Source organism: Xiphias gladius, chromosome 20 (genome assembly GCF_016859285.1).
Source record: "Xiphias gladius isolate SHS-SW01 ecotype Sanya breed wild chromosome 20, ASM1685928v1, whole genome shotgun sequence".
In the NCBI taxonomy this organism is placed as follows: domain Eukaryota; kingdom Metazoa; phylum Chordata; class Actinopteri; order Istiophoriformes; family Xiphiidae; genus Xiphias; species Xiphias gladius.
In genome coordinates, this window is record NC_053419.1 from 19405596 (window position 1) to 19425859 (window position 20264).

The 20264-nt window shown below is 40.4% G+C and overlaps 1 protein-coding gene across 7 annotated transcripts in view; it reads left to right on the top strand.

Moving 5' to 3' along the window:
* dab2ipb (DAB2 interacting protein b) overlaps nt 1–20264 on the top strand; it is a 138058-nt gene that overhangs the window by 35791 nt on the left and 82003 nt on the right. For 2 of the 7 annotated variants that reach the window (XM_040157497.1, XM_040157498.1), the window contains exon 1: nt 12133–12258. The exons of the other annotated variants lie outside the window; for them this stretch is intronic. In XM_040157497.1, the coding sequence (XP_040013431.1) occupies nt 12135–12258 (124 nt within the window). In that variant the 5' untranslated portion in view covers nt 12133–12134. Of the gene's footprint in view, nt 1–12132; nt 12259–20264 lie in introns of those variants that run through there. 7 annotated transcript variants of the gene reach the window in all.

A 20264-nucleotide genomic window follows, 5' to 3' on the forward strand; every position in this document is an offset into this window, starting at 1 on the left:
ACACCAACTTCTGTATTCTGCAGGAACTACAAAACACCTAAAAGCAGAACATAAATCATTTTTTATTAGAATCTTCTCCTACTCTGTCATCTTTCTGATACAGTCAGTCTCACGTCGACCCCGCAGGTCAGGCCAGAAATTCCCTGCTGTGAATTTGTATTGAACACAGATAAAAAGGAAGAAATACTGTATGGAGGACTCTGGGGAATACTATCTTCACACAACTGTATAAATCTAATGGTTGCCCAGTCCTGGACTACGCTACAGGGGTATTGATTATTGTAAACAAACGAACAGAAGGACACAGTGAAAGAAGTTATATAGTAAAGAGTGAAGCTATGCACTGATATCTGGGAGTACACAGTCCTGGGGGGGGGAATAAAGGGGAGAAAATACAAGAGGTTAAAACACATTTTGAAATGTGAAAACCTCTGCCCTAGGGTAAAGCAAGATTCAGCAGTATTTAGTCTGATGTTGTAATCACAATAATTATCATGGGGTTCTTTGGAAGTCAGAGCAGAATTACAGTATATGGAATTCTAAAGGCAAAAAAAGTTTAGAGAAAATTTAAATAAACCTAAATAAGTTTTCTTGTCCATGATAACATGATTTGAGAGTTGGATGAAAAGTAGACTTCTTTAACCGTGTATATGGTGCAAAGTGCATACGAACAGTGAATGACTGAGTTGTGTGATATGCAGTACGTATTATCCACTCATTCATTTAAGTCATTGGAGGAGCGCTTTTATAAGATACAGGCTCCGTGTGTTCTCTCTCTGTGTTCATTTGTGTCTTCATGCTTGGTCCCCGCAGTACATTGACATACTGTAGCCACTACACTTAGAGAGATGGAAGCGGGTGCGCATATGCCGGACTGCGTGCAAGCAGGTGAGAGCTCAATTAACAGGCACTGCATTTGCATATATCATAGGTCAGTGGTTGATGGATAGAGACGTTTTATAGCACCATTAATAGCCGGCCTCAGTATTGCCTGTATTGCTGCCAGATCTCTAGTCATGCCTCCTTAGCCTCACTCTGTGGGCCACTTAAATTTCACATGGCCATTCAACAAATTATGCCTATTGTTCATATGACAATGGAGTCTCTGTGTCTGAATGGGAAGTAGCGACCCTTTTGTGGGCTGTGACTGAATTCCATAAATTCCAACATAAAGAACATTAAGTGTTACTGGATAAAATGGGAAACAAGATCAGCTATTATCTTTAATTAAATGAGATATGTAGATATTTAAGTAATCCAATCCATTAATGCCAACGTATCAGTACAGACGTTGGTTGTTCTGTGCCACATTTGCTTTGTTACTGTAGAGGTTTGTGTACTGTATAAGTGTGAATGGGAACTGGAGTGGCCAAGAAAAGAAAGTAAGGAATTAAAGGAAAGAATGAGAAATTCTGTTTCTTAAAATTACAAAGAGAGGGGGATGTTGTAAAGAGCAGCAGTAAAAAAAACTGAGGAATGAACTACGGGGAGGATAATTGAACCACTACAGTCCCACTTCTGTAATGACATGCTTCTCTTTACCTATAAAACCGGCTTCCTGGCTCTCTCTGTCCTCTAATATTTTTTTCTTTATCTTTACAGCCTGTCCTGTCAGAGCAAAGACTAGAAAGAATTTAGACCCATTATGTGCACAGTATTTCATTACCTTGTATAAACTCGTAATTTAGTTACAGTCAGTTACCATTGAGCAGGACCGGTTGTCATAAAAACAACCAAAAAATCAAAATTGATAAAACTAGTACAATAAGAAATCCAGAGCTCACACTGGCATGAAGTACATCATGTTCAAAAGAAAATTCAAATCACAGCACTGTTCAAGATAACAGATGCGAGCTTTGTTTTGTTTTTGTTTTGTAGCCAAGCTCCACCATCAGTCTTGTAACAACAGACTGTTTAGGCGATTTGGCATATTGGAAAACTGCGGAAAAGCCTCCTAACACAGTACAACGCTCATTTCTGCTTTTATTCTTCCATCCCTGTGCCACAGCGTGTTGTTTGACCTGGGATTTAAAGGGGAGCTGCCATGTAGATTAAATAAGAATGGGATTACTAAAAGGAGATGGACAACGAGCTTACACAGTATTATGTGAGTGTTTGTGCACGCATGAACATGTGCATTTGCTCATGCCCCCCCAGTGGGATCAATGAAGTCTCATTCTGTGTGTTTTAGGTAGGGATGAGTATGCAAATGTGAGTTTGTATGCAGCTAGAATGTGTTTAGCAGCCTATGGTCCTTTCTAATGGGTATTGTTTTGCCGGTCCCAGTGTGTTCGCAAGCCGGGTGCTTATTTGTTTGATCTACAGAGGATTGATTAGAACAGATTTCCCTGTGTAAGCATTCACTTAAATGTCAACAACAGAATGTGGGCCATTCACACTGTAATCCCGACATTGTCTCTTTGATGAGCATAGCACATGGCCTCACGGTGTGTGTTTACTGTGTCACCCGCTGTGTGTCAGTATGGAGGGACACAGAGTAAAGGTGCATGGTAGTTAAATTAGTGCTGACACGGTACGCTGAGAAGTTGATCAAGAGTTTTGATAATCAACTCATTTATCGAGCAAAAATACCAAACATTTGCTGGTTTCAAATTCTTAAATGTAAGGGTTTGCTTGTTTCTTCTGTTTTATATAACTGTAAATTGAATACATTTGGATTTTGGACTACTGATCAGACAAAGAAACAGGACTTTGAGTCTCAAAAAAGCCATTTCTCTTTTATTGCACTGACACCATTAAGTTACAGGCTTTTAAATACACAAAGGCTTTTAACAACAAAGAACGGCCAACAATTATAGACTAGGTGTTGTTTTTATTTTTAAGCGCTACGTATATAATGAGAGCTGGTACTGTCCTTGGTAAGTTAAACAGAAATGGTGTTGGCAGACCTCACTCTCATAGGAGTTTCTCTCTGGGGCGAACTTTACTATTATGTTTTGTGGCCCTGGGGGCGCCTGTAAGATCTGAATGCCACCGCTGGAGGAGGGAGATAAGAAAAGAGGTACACAGCCACAGGAAGGACCACTGGCTATGCTTAAATCCACACAGGCAGCCTACCAATAAACACGGTACAAAATAACACTATAGCAGCTATGAGCGAGCAAATGATACAAAAATATGAATTAGAGGTATTACAGCGGCAGTTCGGGAACATAGTGGGAGTTGGAGTGTTTTCTTAACAGAAGTCACTGCTTCAGTAGTGCTGGAGCTTCTCTGTGTGAATGTTGTTCTTCTCCTGTGTTTGCCACTTACCTGAAGTTATGCAGTGAGAAGGTGCATGACACACACACACAGATCTGCTGAACTTGTTCTGTGTTAAAGACTATTGTCATCTTTTTGCTTTTCATTAGAATGTGGATCTCTAATCACAAGTAGTTTATTTTTAGTAACTTTATTTTAATACCAAAAAAAAAAGTGAGAAAGGAGTGTGTGAGAGAGTGTGCGTGACTGTGTGAGTAATTGCCATGTATTTGCCACGTTACCTGCAGAAAAGTATGACAGCATGAATATTAACCTTTTGTTAGTGACATCGTATTTGATGCTCAAACGTTGCTGGAACCTAATCAGCTGACTCTCTGCAGTTCAGAATTATGGAAATGTTGGAGAAACGTTAGCATTATCCACAACATGTAGTTATCACAGAATGGAAGTTAATTGGTTCACTGGAGTTATTATGTTGTTTTGACTGTGGCTACTCCCCCTAGAAGTGGGCACCCAGCTAAGATGACTCCAAAGGCACAATGCAGAATGTTCGATGAGGTAAAAAAGAGTAACAGCTAAAGGCTTGAAGGAATCATTGGAAATGTGGCATGGTTTCATGGAGCATTGTGTCCATGGCAGGACAAAACAGAGGAAGCCGCTGCTCTCCAAAACAAAATCACAGCACACCTGAAGTTTGCCAAAGAGCTCCTTGACACTGCACAACGCTACTGGGACTGATGAAACTAAGGTTGAATTTAATTGGGGCTGGACAGCTCACCATCATCAAAGGGAAAATGTAGTCTCAAGTTTATCAAGGTATTATCTTACAGGATAATGTCAGGGTGGCTGTCCGCCAGCTGATGCCGGACACTGGCCCTAAACATCGAAGTAAAGCTACCACAAAAAGTTACGTCAAAAAAGAAAATCTGCCTTTTGGAGTGGCCCAGTCAGAGCCCAGACCTTAATCCAATACAGATGCAGAGAGCCGTTCACGGCAGACATCCTAAGAATATGGCTGAGCTGAAGCAGCTCTGTAAGGAAGAATGGTCCAGAATTCCTCCTGAACATTGTGCAAGTCTGATCCGTAGCTACCAGAAGCCCGTGTTTGAGGTTGTTGCTGGAGGAGGTTTGACCAGTTATTAAATCCACCAGTTTTTCGCAGGTTCCACCAGTACTGTCTGTAGGTTTAAAAGGTGTGTTCAGTAAAGACACAAAAGATTATGATTGTGTATTATTAGCATAAGCACATACAGTTTGTCTGTATTTGTTACTCAGATGAAGATCGGATCATAATTTACGACCAATTAATGCATAAAACAAGGTAATTCCAAAGGGTTTACTTACTTTTTTTTTTGCCAGTGTACTTCACTGGTGACAAGCAGTGGACATGTGAGAGTTTATCTTTGTGTGTGCATATCCAGTAAAATATAAGTACAGTACATGAAAATGCAAGTTGTGAACCGTAGTGGCTTGTGACTGTGCATGATGGTGCGTGAATGCATATGTCTGTCTGTGCCTTTGTTGCGCATTTGATATAACATTTGAAAACAACATTGCCAGAGGTCTTTTTGTGCTTGTCTTAAGTGGCTACTTCATTAGCGAGACCTCGCTCATGTCTTCCTCCCTCCTCACTCCTCATTTGTGCTCTTTATTCCTTTAATCATGGCCAAAAAAGAAGTTCTCCTCCATCTTGCGTATCTGTTTGTCTGTGGCTGACAGTGTCACACAGACTCCTCTGTTCTCCCTCTCTTTCTAGTCCTTTATAATGAGTTCTGCTTGGGATAAGGCATTCTGCAACTTGGCCTTTACCCTGGGGCCAAGAGGGAGTGGGAGGCATTAGTAAGAGGAGGCAGAAAAGACAGCATGGATAGATGGCACCAGTCTCTCACTATAGCAGTGGGGCACTTAAATATGGTGAAACTTTGAAATTTATTTTCTGTCTGTGAACTATAATTTTTTCAATGTGCATCTATTTATTTGTAAGCAATTCTTTAAAAAAAATAAAAATAAAAAGATATTATATTCATTATCATTTGGAAGAAACTAGCAATAACATACTAACCTTCATGGCCTAAAGGTTCAGTCTTACTGCAATGCTTTGTCTGAAAGTCAGATGAGAATTTTTCTACCACTTGGAAGACAAACAAACATAAACTACGTCAAGACTGTTACTGAAGATCTCAGCTTGTTAGGACATGTGAGAGCAGGGAGTTACCTTGTTGTACACTTGTCCCAGTTATGTTTTACAGATTTATTCCTTATCTCATTCCAAGTTTTTTTTTTTTTAATGCAGCTGTGTTGAGACAGAACAATAATTTGTGAAAATGTGTGGAGCTATTCTAAAGCCAGTTGGATGTGAGAAGTTTTAAAAATGCAGTGTTTACCCTTTTTTGAAGTGAACCACAAAAGAATGACGTGATGCTGACTGGTTATGTACAGTATATGATGGCTCAAAAGGTTATCAGGTCCATGCTAAATTTCTTAAATATAATTTCCGGTTTGTTATTGAATGTAAGTAAACATAAAACTATGATTTATCTTATTATATCACCAAAGTAAGCCTGGTTTCTTACCAAGGGTTCAGAATTGTGCAACTTCTGAAAGCATGCATGTTTGTACAAATGTTGAATTTTTTTTTTTTTTTGTGAAGGTGCCATTTTCTTTTGGAGAAATTTAGGAATGTTTCTAATTCTGTATGTCTGTGCATTCACTGATGTCGAGGTTTTAAACAGGCTTTGATCTTAATACGGGCATCCCTTTTATCCAGTCAAATGCTGGGGAACAGACATGCTCCCCTTTTATCTGTTATTAGAGAGGGGCCGTTGATTTCTGTGTCTAGCTCTTTGTCCTTTCTCCTTTGTGGATTGGATCAGATTTCAAGGTGACAGTAGTATTGACACCTTGTGATGGAAAGGGAGTTAGCAAGAATGATATATCAAAGTGGACCACAATAGTATATCTGCTAATATATCTGTTTTCTAACTCTCTTACTGTGTTGCTTTGTAACCACAACAAGAAAGCTTTCTTGGATTAAAGTGCAGTAGTTGTAAACATTATGATTTTATCAGGATTATTTGTTTGTCTTATATTAGAGTGTGTCTAGGATTCAGTAATCATGGATTCTGTTGTGTGCCAATCTAGTTCCCACGGTGAAGTTTATGTATTTTCATTTGTTAAAGCCATCTAGTAACTTCAGTTTGAAATAACACACGGTAACTGAGTGCTGTTACCATCAGCTGTACATTACCATATTTTCCAGAAGGGGTCAGTATTGACACAGTTTTGATCAGAGTCTGCAGGATAAACTACATGTGAATGTAGATCTGTCTTCCCAGTGATCTAATGACCTAATGCATCACGTACACTCAGAGTAGTCTGCACTGTCTATATCTAGAGCTGAAACTGGTCAGTTAGTTGAACAACAGAAAAATAATCTGCAGCTATTTTGATAATGGATGAATCGTTAAAGTAATTTATCGTGTAAAAATGGCTGACATTCCCCCACTCCAGGCTTGTCATTTGTGAGGAAATACTGCTTTTTTCATCGTCTTATTTGATAGTAAATGGAATATATTATGATTTTGGACTGGTGTCAAAACAAGAAATTTTATGACAGCACCTTGGACTTTGCCTTGGAATTTTAATGGCCATTTTTAACAATTTTCTGACATGTATAGACTGATAGATTAATTGAGGAAACAATCTGCGGATTAATCGATAATGAAAATAACTGTTAGTTGTAACCCTGTCTATTCCCCCATAGTTCACCTTTATCAGGAGAAGAGATAAAGAAAAAGGCTGCTCACTCTGTTCTGTGACATCTTTAAGAGTTTGTTGCTGTTTACTCCAAAGCAGTAGTGACTTTATTATGTATATTAAAGCCAAGTTGTCTTTTAGAGGGTAAACTATCATCTGCCCAAGGAGATTCAGGGAGCAGTAGCTATCAATTTCGTCTTATCCCCTGCTCTTAATCCATTCTAATATGTTTTGTCAGTTCCAGGCGAACAAGTTTTGCCCAGACTCTCAATCCTTGAAACCTTGCTGGTCTGCTCTGAGGTGTATTGCTCTAATGGCAGGCTGTATTTCAGGTATAATTGCCGGTATGTGCCACTTTCAGTGTGAGAGCCACCATCCACATGGAGACCACAGGGTGAGCTGCGTTAAGAATCGATACATCTCTCTTCGTCTTTTTTTGTTAGCTTTGAAAGTGGCATTAGTTTAATTTTCCCCTCAGCTGGATACTTCAACGGCATTTCGCAGAACTGGTTTAGAGCTTAACAGGTTCAGTGACTTTCAAGGTCTTGAGACATTTTCATTCACAAAAATATATTTTGCTATTCTCAGAAGGCTTTTTGATGTACTGTTTCAATCACCGGGGTTCGTCGTGTTTTAGTTGGAGTTTCTGTGTGTGTTTATACATGTACTTGTGTTGTAATTGATGTTGAGATGTATTAAAGGAATATATAGCCAATTATGTCTTTTCTTGCAGTATAACCCTCAGAATGCCATCAAGATATGGTAATATGCACACAGCAGATGAAAAATGTCATTGTTCTTAAACAACCATCTTAAAACCTAAGTTGTTGGTATAGGTTTACTATGCTTTGTTAAATCTGTACATATTGAACTCTTTCAAGTACCAATGCTCTTTCAAGTTAGCACTAGATACAGGGTACTGAGAAATGAATAAAATAAAATAATGAGGTATTATTTTTTTCACCACCAGCCGGTCTAACTTTGTCTTTTCTTTCTTTTTTGCTGCCGTGTGCACCCGGCCATTCTCTCCATTGGTCATTTCAACAGGTAAGACATTTTTACTTTTAATGTACAAGTGATTAATGATGTGCCAGGTAGTTTTTCCCACATCCTGCATCCCCCAGGTTTCTATCTGGTCTCTCTGGTCTCTTGAAGAAGGCACTAGACATATACTTTCCTCCAGTCTCTAAAGGATTTTATCGTGTATGAGTAACATAGACACCCTAATATCAGGCCCTCAATGATGAGTCCTGGGTGTTTTGTTCATACTTAGGAAAAGGAGGGCTGTGCACAACCACCACAAACACCATGTCCCTCCATGTTTGGCTCCTGCTTGATGATTCTGTACACACAGACTTAATGGCCTGTGCTGATCACTACATTCAACTAAGTGTATTCATCATGACAGATTCATATTTAAGTCATTAGTGTGTCTGTATCTGCCTGCAAGACTTTGTTGTTTCCAAACCTTTTCCACTCTGCTCTGTTGAATTATCGATTCACTGTGCTGACTGACTGGAAAGTGGGCAATTAAATACCTAATGGAAAAGCCTGGTTTTAAAGTAATGCTGTCAGAGTGTGTAAAGAAACTTGTAAATCGGTATTATCTCTATTACACCCCATTAAAGTATTCAAGTAGAAAGTGAATTGAAGTAAACATACACAGCACCATGTTAGACCGAAAGGATAAGGTTGCCAATATTCAACATTTTTTCATTGTAAACGAAAAGACCAAAACCAACAGTGCGTTAGTCTGCCCCCTCAATACTGTCTATGAAAGTCAGACCTAAGCCCATTGGGTACTACTAAGACATAAATCTTTGAAAATGGACTGGCCACTGTAGTTTTTAGCAAACATCCTTTAAACGGAAGTAAATTGTGCCAGTTGATGGAGAATTTTTTCCGTGGCAGCTTAATACACATTTGGTGCTCTCGTGACTATTTATGGCATCAGTACGGTGTTTATCGGATTGATGTCAATTAAACAGGGCCCACGTTCATGGTAATGAAGGAATAATTGCCCAGTGCAACATTGTGTCATGTATTTGTTTGTTTTTTTTGTGTTTTTGGACAACAATAGAGGTCCATGGCACATAGGAATAATCTATATCAGGATTTGGCTACACAGAAAATCCTTTTTATTTGATAAGTTGACTGTTGGTTTTGGTCTTTTCATGTGAGTATAAGAAAAATATAGGATATCACAAGGCCTCTCCTTTTAACCAGTTGTACCTGCTAACAACAGTCATATGGATAATAGCCAAAAAGCTACTGGGCTTTAGCATTCCAATGTGTGTCTTCCCTTAAGTAAAACAAATGTTTAGGACCAAAAAATAGTGATTTTAAATAGCTTTATGAGTACCCTGATTGATGTGATTGACTAGATCAAGGTTTGATATGTGTACCCCTCAACATTAGTTTTTCATCTGCACAGTATCTGGCTTCCTCTATTCAACATCACTGATCGGTTTTGGGAATCAATGATGATGCACCTCTGGGTGCTATCCTACACCGTAAGAGTTACCTGCTGGCATTCAAAAGCCTGTGGTGTACTTTACCATTTTTTTCTTGAGCTTTTATTGGCCCCTTCGCTGCTCACTGGTGTCTTTGTCGTGGAGCAATTGGAGGCCAGCAGCAGCGCATGAACTCTGCATGACCCTGATTTGCTGGTCTGCCTGTCCATGGACTCCTAAACTGTCTAAAAAGAACTCATTGTAGATAGCTATTCCCAAAGTGACTATTATGCAGGCAAGACAAATCGGTCTGCTTTGTAATTAAAAAGGTTGTGTGGCCTCACACGTGTCTCCTTTGTGTTTGTGAATACCACTGACTGTTGGCCATAGTTTAGTTGTAACTTTAATTTTTGTGTATTTATGTGACATTCCAGGCTAGGTCTTTAAACCCAGACACACGGTGTTTAAATCAATGGTGTCTCCACAAGAGTGAGGAAACATATTAACGATGTCTTCGGGGTGTTTCATGAGCTCAGTGGCAGCAGTGGGACGCCCGAGGGCCTTTACATTCTCTCTGTTACCTGGCACGAGGCTCCGAGTCGCTCCGGAATGATGTATACCTACTAATGGTCCCACTAAATATTCTCTGTGGGACCTGGGGAACAGTCAAGCCTATGTTAGAGATATAGAGACACGTACACACACACAGCTGCATTCTGTTGTTGGGAGTTTATGGGCTGAGGTAATGACAAAAACTCCACACGGCGTGTAGCGTTATGGTCCCCAATGCTCCCACTAGCAACAAGCGACATCGCAGTGAACAACCGAGCAGCCAAGGAGGGAAGGGAATGTAGTGCAGAAGAAGAGTATGAGAGAGCAGGAGAGGAAGCCTTTGATTAGGTACAATCATTAGATGAATCGATTAATCTTGAGACCAAGGGAGACATTGATTTTTATTTGGTGACACCTCTATGGTGAATTTATTGTGCGTTTTTATTTCTGTTCTTCCCAAAAGTCACTCGGCAGTCGCAGTATGGTCAGTTCTGTGGCGTTAGATTGCATTTTCTCTTCTGCTGATACACTTTGGCAACTCTCTTCAGGCATTGTATAAAGTATAATGATACAGTATATTGTCATTAAATGCTATCGTAGTTGTTGACATCTAGGACAATATGGTTCTGGTTCCGAAGGGGCCCTGGTAGGACTCCGGTACTGAGACAGGAAAACCAGGAAAGAATCACCTGACTGCCATTTGAAACACTACAAACATTTAATCACAATTTCTGATTATTTGCTCAGCTTTAATTCATAAAATCAAAGTCCTGTTCTCCCAAATTGGATCACAAAGTGATACAAAGCCATTTGTTCTATTTCAGAATGAAGCCGTGCGACAAACTGAGGGCCTTCTGCTGAAATTTCAGAGGAATGTGATTGGTATCAACATCCACTCCTATACTTCCTTAGATGTTGCATAGCTACATAAAATTCAAATTTTTGTCATAAAAAACACGAGAAATCAACAACGCTATGCTTATGTTACATTTTTAAATAATCCATTTGTTTTAGGGTGAGGCATACATCATGATTTTTTTATTGTTAAGGTCAAAATCCCAGTGTGAAAAAGCTGACACTGCTTATCCCTGGCATGCTGACATATGTGCATCCCTGCAATTGTGCATGCGTCTCATTGTGTCTAGTTTTGGACTATGGACCATCTGCCGGACCCTCTCCTTCAGAGCACATTCTGACTGGCTCTTTGTCACTCTTAACAGCCTATTTACATCTGCTACCGATAGGCTGCGAACTGCCTGACATGCCTTCCCTGCCTAGGGAGGCAAATTAAAGTGGTTAAGTTGTAAAACGTGGAGCGCGATTGAGACTGTGTATGGATCAGGAATCACTGGCGGTGTGGGTGTTGGTGACGTTTTTCAGACTTGTTTACTTCACGAGATGCTGTCTTGCCCGTGAGTCTGTAACCGAATACTTTTGATGGAGAGAAGTAAAACATTCTGTTATCTGACAGCTGTCTTGTTAACTCCATTCCACTTATCAGTGCATGTTTTCTACGCAGCCCAAACTTTTCTCCTGTTGTTCTCAACTACATAGTACACTTTTCTGTTACACAAACTCATACAGAGTCACAGGAGTTGATGGTAGTGGTTTTGGATGTATGTTACTGTGTTACAAGAGGCTCATTTGCTGCTTTATGAAACAAAGGGGATAACTTTCTGACTATCTCTAAAATTCCTTTAGTGCACTCTGGAAGTGGGAACTGGAACAGTTTTCCTGTCATTCAGGATACACGGTCACACAATATTCCGGACATGGTGCCTCTGGGATCTCGCTGTGGGAAACTTTGAGGGGGAGTGTTCAGAGGTGGAGCAGTAGTCTGAGGTTTTAAGACAGGACACAAGTATTGAACAGAAGTGGATGTGTGATGGTTAAATCTTCTCTTTCTCCAATGGGAAATGGGTTTCAGAAAGGAGTGGATCTGATCCTGAGACAATCCATGTGGATTTAAACTTAAGTAGATGTGAGTGTCTGCTAGGGGACTCTTAAGTGAAGTTTTTGATAAACAGAGTTGCACTCCATGAGAACTTTTCCCGGGAGTTCATCTGCACTGATACCAGATTCAAGAGGACTTGTTTTGGGTGCTGCTGAGATAGCCTGTCGGTGGTGGTCTTCCGAGTGGGAACGAGCACCATGGCTGGGGTCATTAGGAAGGGATCTGGGAGACCGTCATACTACTACAGATTCCTGGGCAAGTCCAGACTGCAGCGTCAGCGAAGCCGGTCACGCAGCCGCACCAGACCGTCTGCCAGCAGGGGTAATAAATAAATAAATACTTCTACTGCTAAAAAAGTTCCCCGTACAGTTTGGCCTTGTTTACGACACAAAACACATGTACAGAATAGTAATATTGTTCCTACAACATGCTGTAACTGATAAAAGAGATACGGTAGCTCATTAACAGGCCAATAACCATTTTGACAGTGTCTTGCGTTTCTGATTCTGATTAGCAAGCGGTTGTTTGTTGTGGTGATTGGGTTTTAAAAAGGATTTCTTGGCATATGCAGGCTACATTTTATGAAGAGGCAGTTCCCCTTTTCTTAACTTTTTTTCTGTTAAATTGTTCTTATGAGAACTACTTTCGTAGTAACATTATCTTTACAACTCCTGGCAACACTCCACTGTTGTTGGTGTGTTTTTGCTCGTGTGTATGTTCATGAAAAGCAGAGTGAGATGACAGTTTGGCGTCACTATTCGCAAGGTGATGCTACTCTCAAATAACACCACCAACACATGACAGCTCACAGCTCAGTGTGAACTTGCTGAGTTCCACCCTGTTCAGGCGCTTTGCATGTGAATATTTTTGTCTTTCGCTACCGAGAAATGCTTTAAGGCACTTGGTTCATTTTCTACACTCTACTTTTCTACTTTTTTTTCCTGTTAGTTCATGTCCTCAAGCACTCTGTTTCTTCATTTTGTTGCTTTTCTGCCTCTCAGTACTTCCTTACTGCTGGAGGCAGTGTTTGAACTGCAAGGATATAATGATAAGTCTGCCCCCAAGGCCTAACTCAAGTTACTTGAACTGAGAGAAAAGAAGTAGCCCTGAAATCTTCAGTATATTGTGTTTTGTTTTTGTTTTTTTCAAGTGAACTTTCCAAGCAAGATATTAAGTAGAAGTCTATTGTGTACCTGTTGCTCTGTTGCTGTGGATATGATGAAAACTTTTTAAAGACAAATTCTTTAGGCAGGAAAACATTAGTTTCACTCTCTCTCACTTAATCTGAAACTGAACCTTGCTTGTATTATTTTTTTTTAAGTAACTTACAATGTGAGTAAATGTAGTTAGTCTCTATAGTAAAAGACAGACAAAGCCACAGTAAGTGCTTGACTAAGTGTGAAGTTTCCCTAGTATGGCTTCACTTTGCTACTCTAGCTGAAGTAAGGGGTGCTTTGAAGTCTGTAACATCAGTTCTCAAAAGACCCCCCCAACACACACACACACACACACACACACACACACACACACACACACGTATTTAAACTTATATACAAAGACGCACGCGCAGTCACACTCTGCCTTGATCTTTGTGGCTAAGTGCAAGCTCCCCTCACAAAAACGTTTTGTGCACTGCACATTAACGCGATGACGCACAGACAGGAGCAGAGAGGTTTTTCCTACATGAAGAAGAGGACATCTAGCAACTCTCAGGAGCAATACGCTCTTTGATTTTTGTAGAAGGGAAAGGAAGTAGTTAAAAGAAATTGTTTTTGTGCCTTGTATGACCCTAAACTGGTAACTGTTTATTAACTCTGACTGTTTATCAGTGCATTCTGGAGATCATAATGTGCATCCATTGGCAGATTTCATTACATGGCTGTTTGTCGTAATCGTATGCCTCTAGAGGAAAATGTTATCATTGAATTAAACAGGCAACAAATGATTATTTAAGGTTCATGGAACGTTAGAGCAGCTGTCTTTGGATTGACATCATGGCCAGAACTATTAGTTTTTTAAAATAAAAATCAATATTTACGCAACAAGTCACTGGAGAGTTGTATTCCTCATCTGTTTCACAGAGCACCTTTGAGAGGAACATCTGCTAATTGCATTGTTGGTATGTGTGTAGAGTTGCATATGATGACACAAATACTGTATAGATTGTGAGATTAAAGAAATTTGTGAAATCGGACACTACATTTATGTGCACTTGGCAACCTGCTGCCTATTTGGAATTTTAAAAAGAGTCAAATGTTCAACTGTGGTAAAAGACTTCTTTAGATTTGAAGATTTTGCTTGGTGTCAGTGACAGCTTTAGATGGACTTAGACTTAAAGAAGCTTTAATCGGTATTTTCATATTAACAGTAGGTCTCATGACTATGTGGATGTGTCCTCTCACATACACTCGTAGTGATGAACCCACAGAGAATCACCACGGGAATCTGTAGTCCCCCCTCAGCTGTAAGGAGCTTCATACTGCAGCATATTTCATTTCATCGTTTCGGTTTTGTGGCCCATAACTTAACTTTGTTGCTTCACTCTCACTCTTCTCGTCGGTCTTGTTTCTGGCAGCAGCGAGCAGCTGTTGTCAGTGTAAAATCTCTAAAAACACCTAGACAATCCTGGGGACGGGCAAGTGAACATTTAGAGGCTAGAGTGAGAATTTTCTCAAGAGTTACTGGAGACCAAAACAGCGCTAAAAGTAGAGGCTTAAATTTGCCTGGTGTCCAGGAACAGGACTCCAAAATGAATGCAAATTTTGCTCTGGATCTGCTGGATGTAAAAATAGGCATTTGTTTGGATCATGTTCGCAACTTCATAAAGTAGCTAAACTATTAGCTACTGCTGGTTTAAGTCTTTGCCATGCACATACACTAATGTAAAAAGCCAATTAGAAACCCAGGTACATATATGCATTTCCAAGAAATCCATTTTTGCCAAAGGGAATCAGGATTCTTTAATCCCAATTTTACATCCCCAGGTTTCTTGTTAACATGGCACTGATGAAATCAGGTCATTGTGAGAGCAAATAGTAGCCCGGTTACTTAAGGGCATTTAAACGCAATGAATGTTACATATTGAGCAGGACTGCTATACGGCTACAATAATTTTTACAGCATTTTTTTAACAATATGAAGCACTGTGATTTGTCGGGGATTTCATTTGCTGGATTGGCCACAAACAGAGCTTTCCATCTGGTGTCTGCAATTTCTTCCTGTATACATCGTGATTGGTTCAAGGTTCAGGGTGTGCGATATAGAATTACATACACTGTGATAAAAGATTTATATGTGTATGTTTTCTTTAATTAATTATGTGCCCGGAGCTACAGTAGCTGATGTGATGTTGCTGAAATGTGTCTCATTCGAGAGACCCAGCAGCACAGTACAAAAAGGGTTGTTCTTGCCCACACCAAAGCCGTGAACAGATCTGTGAGTTTATCGTGAGGAAGTTACTGTAGCCCCCTCTTGACGTACACACTGTCTTTGGGAAAGATCAGGTGTCAGCTGCATGAGCTCATTTGTTATTGTGTTCTCAGCATGTGCGTTGCGCTTGTCTATGCGTCGTTATCAGTGTGTGGAAAATCTTATATCAGCTCGGTTCACCCTCACATCGCCCTGATGCTGTTTCCCCTTCTTTCGTCGGTGTAGGTGACATATACATACAAAATCCCTGCTTATCTCAAAGAATCACTGGCAGAGAGACCGAGCAGAGGAAGAGAGAGCGGGACTGTCTGATCCGACTTGTTATGCTGACGTGTTTTGAAACTCTTGATGCAATCAAACTCTTTGTTGTGAATGTTCCTGTGACTGGAATACTGTCATTTTTCACATAATATATCACTCGTCCCTCATCTAGATTGGCAAAGACTTTGTATAACACACAACAGTTTTAAATGGTAAAGGTCTTTCCATGGAAGACTTGTCTTACCACTACAGTCCTAAACTTTTCTCGCTCCTCAGAGACGTATTTTGGTGGAAAAATTAGGTCTCTGAAAAAGTGGATGACTCTATCAAAGTCAACTTTCAGTCTCATATTTCTTGCCCCATGTTGGGCAGATTACTTCCTTCGCTGGGTTTAGCTGTAATCGTGCTTGCCATCACAACCTTTTTTGCATCATATCAGATAGACTCCCCTAAGGAGTGTTTAGGCAAAGTTTCTGTTTTTCTCTCCTCTAGGTACAGCACTCAAAGCCGGTGGTTATTCCCTGGCGGAAACATCTTGCTGGTCTTCTCTCTTCCCGTTGATCTTAGTCTATTCATGCTGACCTGTATTTTCACTTAAAAGCTGGCAAAACATCATCTAAACACCAGCTGGCAAATGTGTTACAAAAGTGTAAACACACACACTTATCTCAGTGTCCTTTTAGATTACATTAATCCCTTTCCCCCAAGCTATTTTAGCCTTTTAACCTGAATTCAACCACAGTTTTAACCTTCCCTTTACTCCAAACTGAAATCAATTTTTATTCTAGCAATTGATTCTCAAAGGAATATTTTGACATTTTGGGAAATGTGCTTTTTCACTGTCTTGCAGAGAGTTAGATGATATCGGTACAAAAACTGAAGATAAGATCATGAAATCTAAAGTGCATTGATGACAGTTTTTGGTCTTACGGGGGTTTATGTGGGCGACTATTTTGTGACAGAGCCAGGCTAGCTGTTTCCCCCTGCCTCATGTCTGTATGCTAAGCTAAGCTAACCGGCTGCTGGCTTTAGCTTCATATCGAACAGACAGACCAGGCGAACTGCCCAACTATTCCTTTAAAGGTGCAATACTTTGTAGCAAAACACCTCTTACAGTAGTAAAACATGAAAAGAAATGAAATGTTGGCGGATGAGGCTAGCAGCCGCAGTTAGTAAGACAATTCAGGTCACATCTAAGTCTTTGTTGTGCTCATTATCACAACAATCTTTTAAAGTGCTTTATTGGTCCTAATCAACAATGGTTACAGTCTTTTAAAAACAAAGAACTACACAAAACAAAACATGAAAAAATTACAGGAAAAGGAAGGAAAAAACTGGAAGAAGCTTTAAGAGAGGAAGTTCAGTGGCGATCAGAAAAACAATTACAGAACAAAAATTTTGCCCAACAGTAGGATTATATAACGTCTAATTTAGGTACAACAAGACCAGTATAATAAACCCAGTGAAATATTTCCACAGAGTTAAGCTTAGGAGGAAAAAATATTTTCTAACCTTTAAATACACATGCACTGACAGATGTAGGTCCCGACTGCTCTGTGGCTGATCCAGTGAGAGCACCAACCTAACACAACAAAGCACGCAGTAACAGAAGCAAAGTAACGACAAGTGCGGGAAACCATGAAATATCACAGCAGTAGAGAAAGGATATACTGCCAGCAGCTTGCAGCGCGGTGTTTGAACTACTCAGTAACAACTCAATAATGCATTACCACTGACAGTTACTGCATGTAATCATATTCTCAATGGGTCATTACCAAGAAACCACTCTGATCTGTGCTACTGCGTCATGCTTATTTTTTGTTAGGCTGGTTATGATGTAGCCGGAATTTTGTCTAAGTGTGTGTGTGTGTGTGTGTGTGTGTGTGTGTGTGTGTGTGTGTGTGTGTGTGTGCTGATGGGAAGTAAGCATGGAACTCGGCCGATAGATGGGAAACATGGGCAGACAAACATGGACAAACTTTATGACTCAGTTTCCGTTGCCTAAGTCACATTCACACCTAAACACAGGAAGGCCTGAAACAGGTCTGTACTAATTATTTGCATATTAAAGTGTTGATGTACTTAACATTAATTTTAATATGATGGAGAGAAAAGGGGGGGTTTAGAGCTAAGTGGTGTCAAGTTCAGACTGTAACTTCATTGCCAATGGAATCGCTTCTCCTTTTTCACTGAAGCACATTAGCCCTTTGATCTGTTTTTGCAGTTTGTGCCCGAGCATCCTCTCTGAGATTAAGGTCATGTTTTATTAAAACAATGGTTCAACTAATCAACAAGGGTTCCACTAATCAACATAGGCAACCTAAATCTTGGATCATTTTGATTGACTTTTCAGCATATACACTCAGGCTAAGAGGTAGGAGAGTATATGAGATAAAACAGTAGAAAATGAACAAAGATTTTAAAAAAAATTGCTTAAAAGTATTTTCCCTCTACTTTGTCAGCTCTGTGTTAAAGGATGAGAAGTGAAAATGTAATCAGATTGCCTTTGAGAACATATAATGGGAAGCAGAGACATGAGACAGAGGGAAGAGACGGTTAGTATAGCAATCAAGCAGTGAAGTGAGACCGCCATAACTCCCCGCATCATCTCAGTGTTTAACCTGGGATTACTCTCTGATCTTAGTCTCATTTCTGGAGCCTGTGTCCTTGTTTACCCTCTTTTCCCTCAGCCTGGTGAATGGTGGAGATGGGCCAGATGAGGCAGCGCTTCTGAGCACCGAAGGAGTCCAATAACAGGGGGACAGGTGCCGGCTAATGCCTCTTAATCCATAGCTATATATTCAGATTACAAACCAGGGCCAGGGAACAGTTTTGGAGAAATAGCTATAGCACTATAGAAGGCCGTTGCCATCGCACACCCTAAATAAAGCCTGTCAACACTGCTTCATATCTGTGTGTCTGCAAGTGGATAATATTGACGTTAGTAGCATCCCAGTCGGCATCGCTGGAATGTTGCTGCCGTGTCGCCCTCTGCACAAACACAAACTTCCTCCTTCTGCACCCCACTCTTCTCCTCCTCTTCCTCTGCTTTCCCATAACACACTGCAGACAAAGGCATGCATGTGCCAAACTAAACATGACGCAGAGTCCCTCTCTCTGGATGTGTTTAAACATGGCTGAATTTAGAATGCTTGTGTTTGTGGGGGAAAATCCTGCTTAAGTCAGCTGTGGGATGCAGTGCTGCTTGATGCTTTCCTATATCTGTACCTTTACACTGTTCATTGGGTGACTTTGTTAGCAGACATAAGAGATTGGTTCCATATTCCATTCTGAGGCATTCATACTGAATTCTAGCATAAATTCAGGCTGTGTAATCTTTGTATTATCAACCCTGAAACATTGGAGGTTAGCAGAAAGTTAAGTGACTGCTGACTCTGTCTGCACTAGAGGTTGTTGTAGGATGAAATGATCTCTTTTACTCCCTCACGTCCACCAAGTCGCTCCGAGGAGATAGAGCGGCACCTCTTTATCACCCCATCATCTCTGCTCTGAGTAAATATCACATATCAGGGGTCAAAAGTCCAGCGCTTTCCTCACTGTTTAGTGTTAACACATTTTAGTCTCAGTGGACACAGACAAGTAAATTCTCTCTCTCTTCATCTCTCTCAACCACCAACATGTGTCAGACTAAACCATAAAGCTTGACAATTCAAAGCTGTGCATGTAATACAGAATGTGCCTGGGTGGGCCTCCTCTGTGACCTCCATTACATGGATCATTGTTCAGCTGGAAGTCTGATATACCACTAAAGAGACTAATGCCTTCTGACAAGATTTAAAAAAAAATCAAAAATCTTTCTGGCAGATTGCTCTTTGATTGACATTAATTCACATTTTATATTCTAGAGACAGACAGCGCTTTATTGCAGCACTATCAGTGAGTCAAGACAAGTTCTAGTTGTCTTGTACTTGAGGGGAAAACAGAAAAGTGATGCGTTTGCGAAGGAGGGAGGATGAGGGGCAGGGGGGATAGTCCTCCAGGTAGAGAGAACACAGTAAACGCAGCCTGACAGCCTGTGATTTTTGCTGCAAATTTCACCAGCCCACAGAGGATGTATGTGTGTATGTGTGTATGTTTGTCTGAATTTTCCTCTGTTTTTCCCTCCTGTCATAACACAAGAGCTCGGCATTCTCTTTAGAGGCCCTTTTTCAGCCCTGAAGGTCTAGACTTCTTGAAATACCGGCACGACCAACTGCTCTTATATAACAGGATCCTGTACTCCGAGTCTCTGTTCATTATCTTGATGAGCACAGGTTGGATTATTTTTCTAACTTGTTCAAATACACGTTTCAAAAGCAGCTATAATCAATATCTTAATATTAACAATGGATCAAATAACTACATGCATGTGAAAGTTGTTGCCTATAGTGATGAACCCAGTGATAATTTCACCCCACTCCACAGTTCCCCTCAGCTCTGCAGGGGTTTGTGGCGTGTTCCAGCTCAGTGTTTTGGTTTTAAGGCCCACAGCGTTACTGTTTTTGTTCCCTGTCACCACTCTCAAAGCGCCATTTTGGATCACAACGGGCAGATCTTTGAAGCGAAAAAATCTCTAAATAACCGTAGTCAACATCAAAACAAGGAGGAGCTGGAAGGAACGGTAAAAGGAGGGTGAA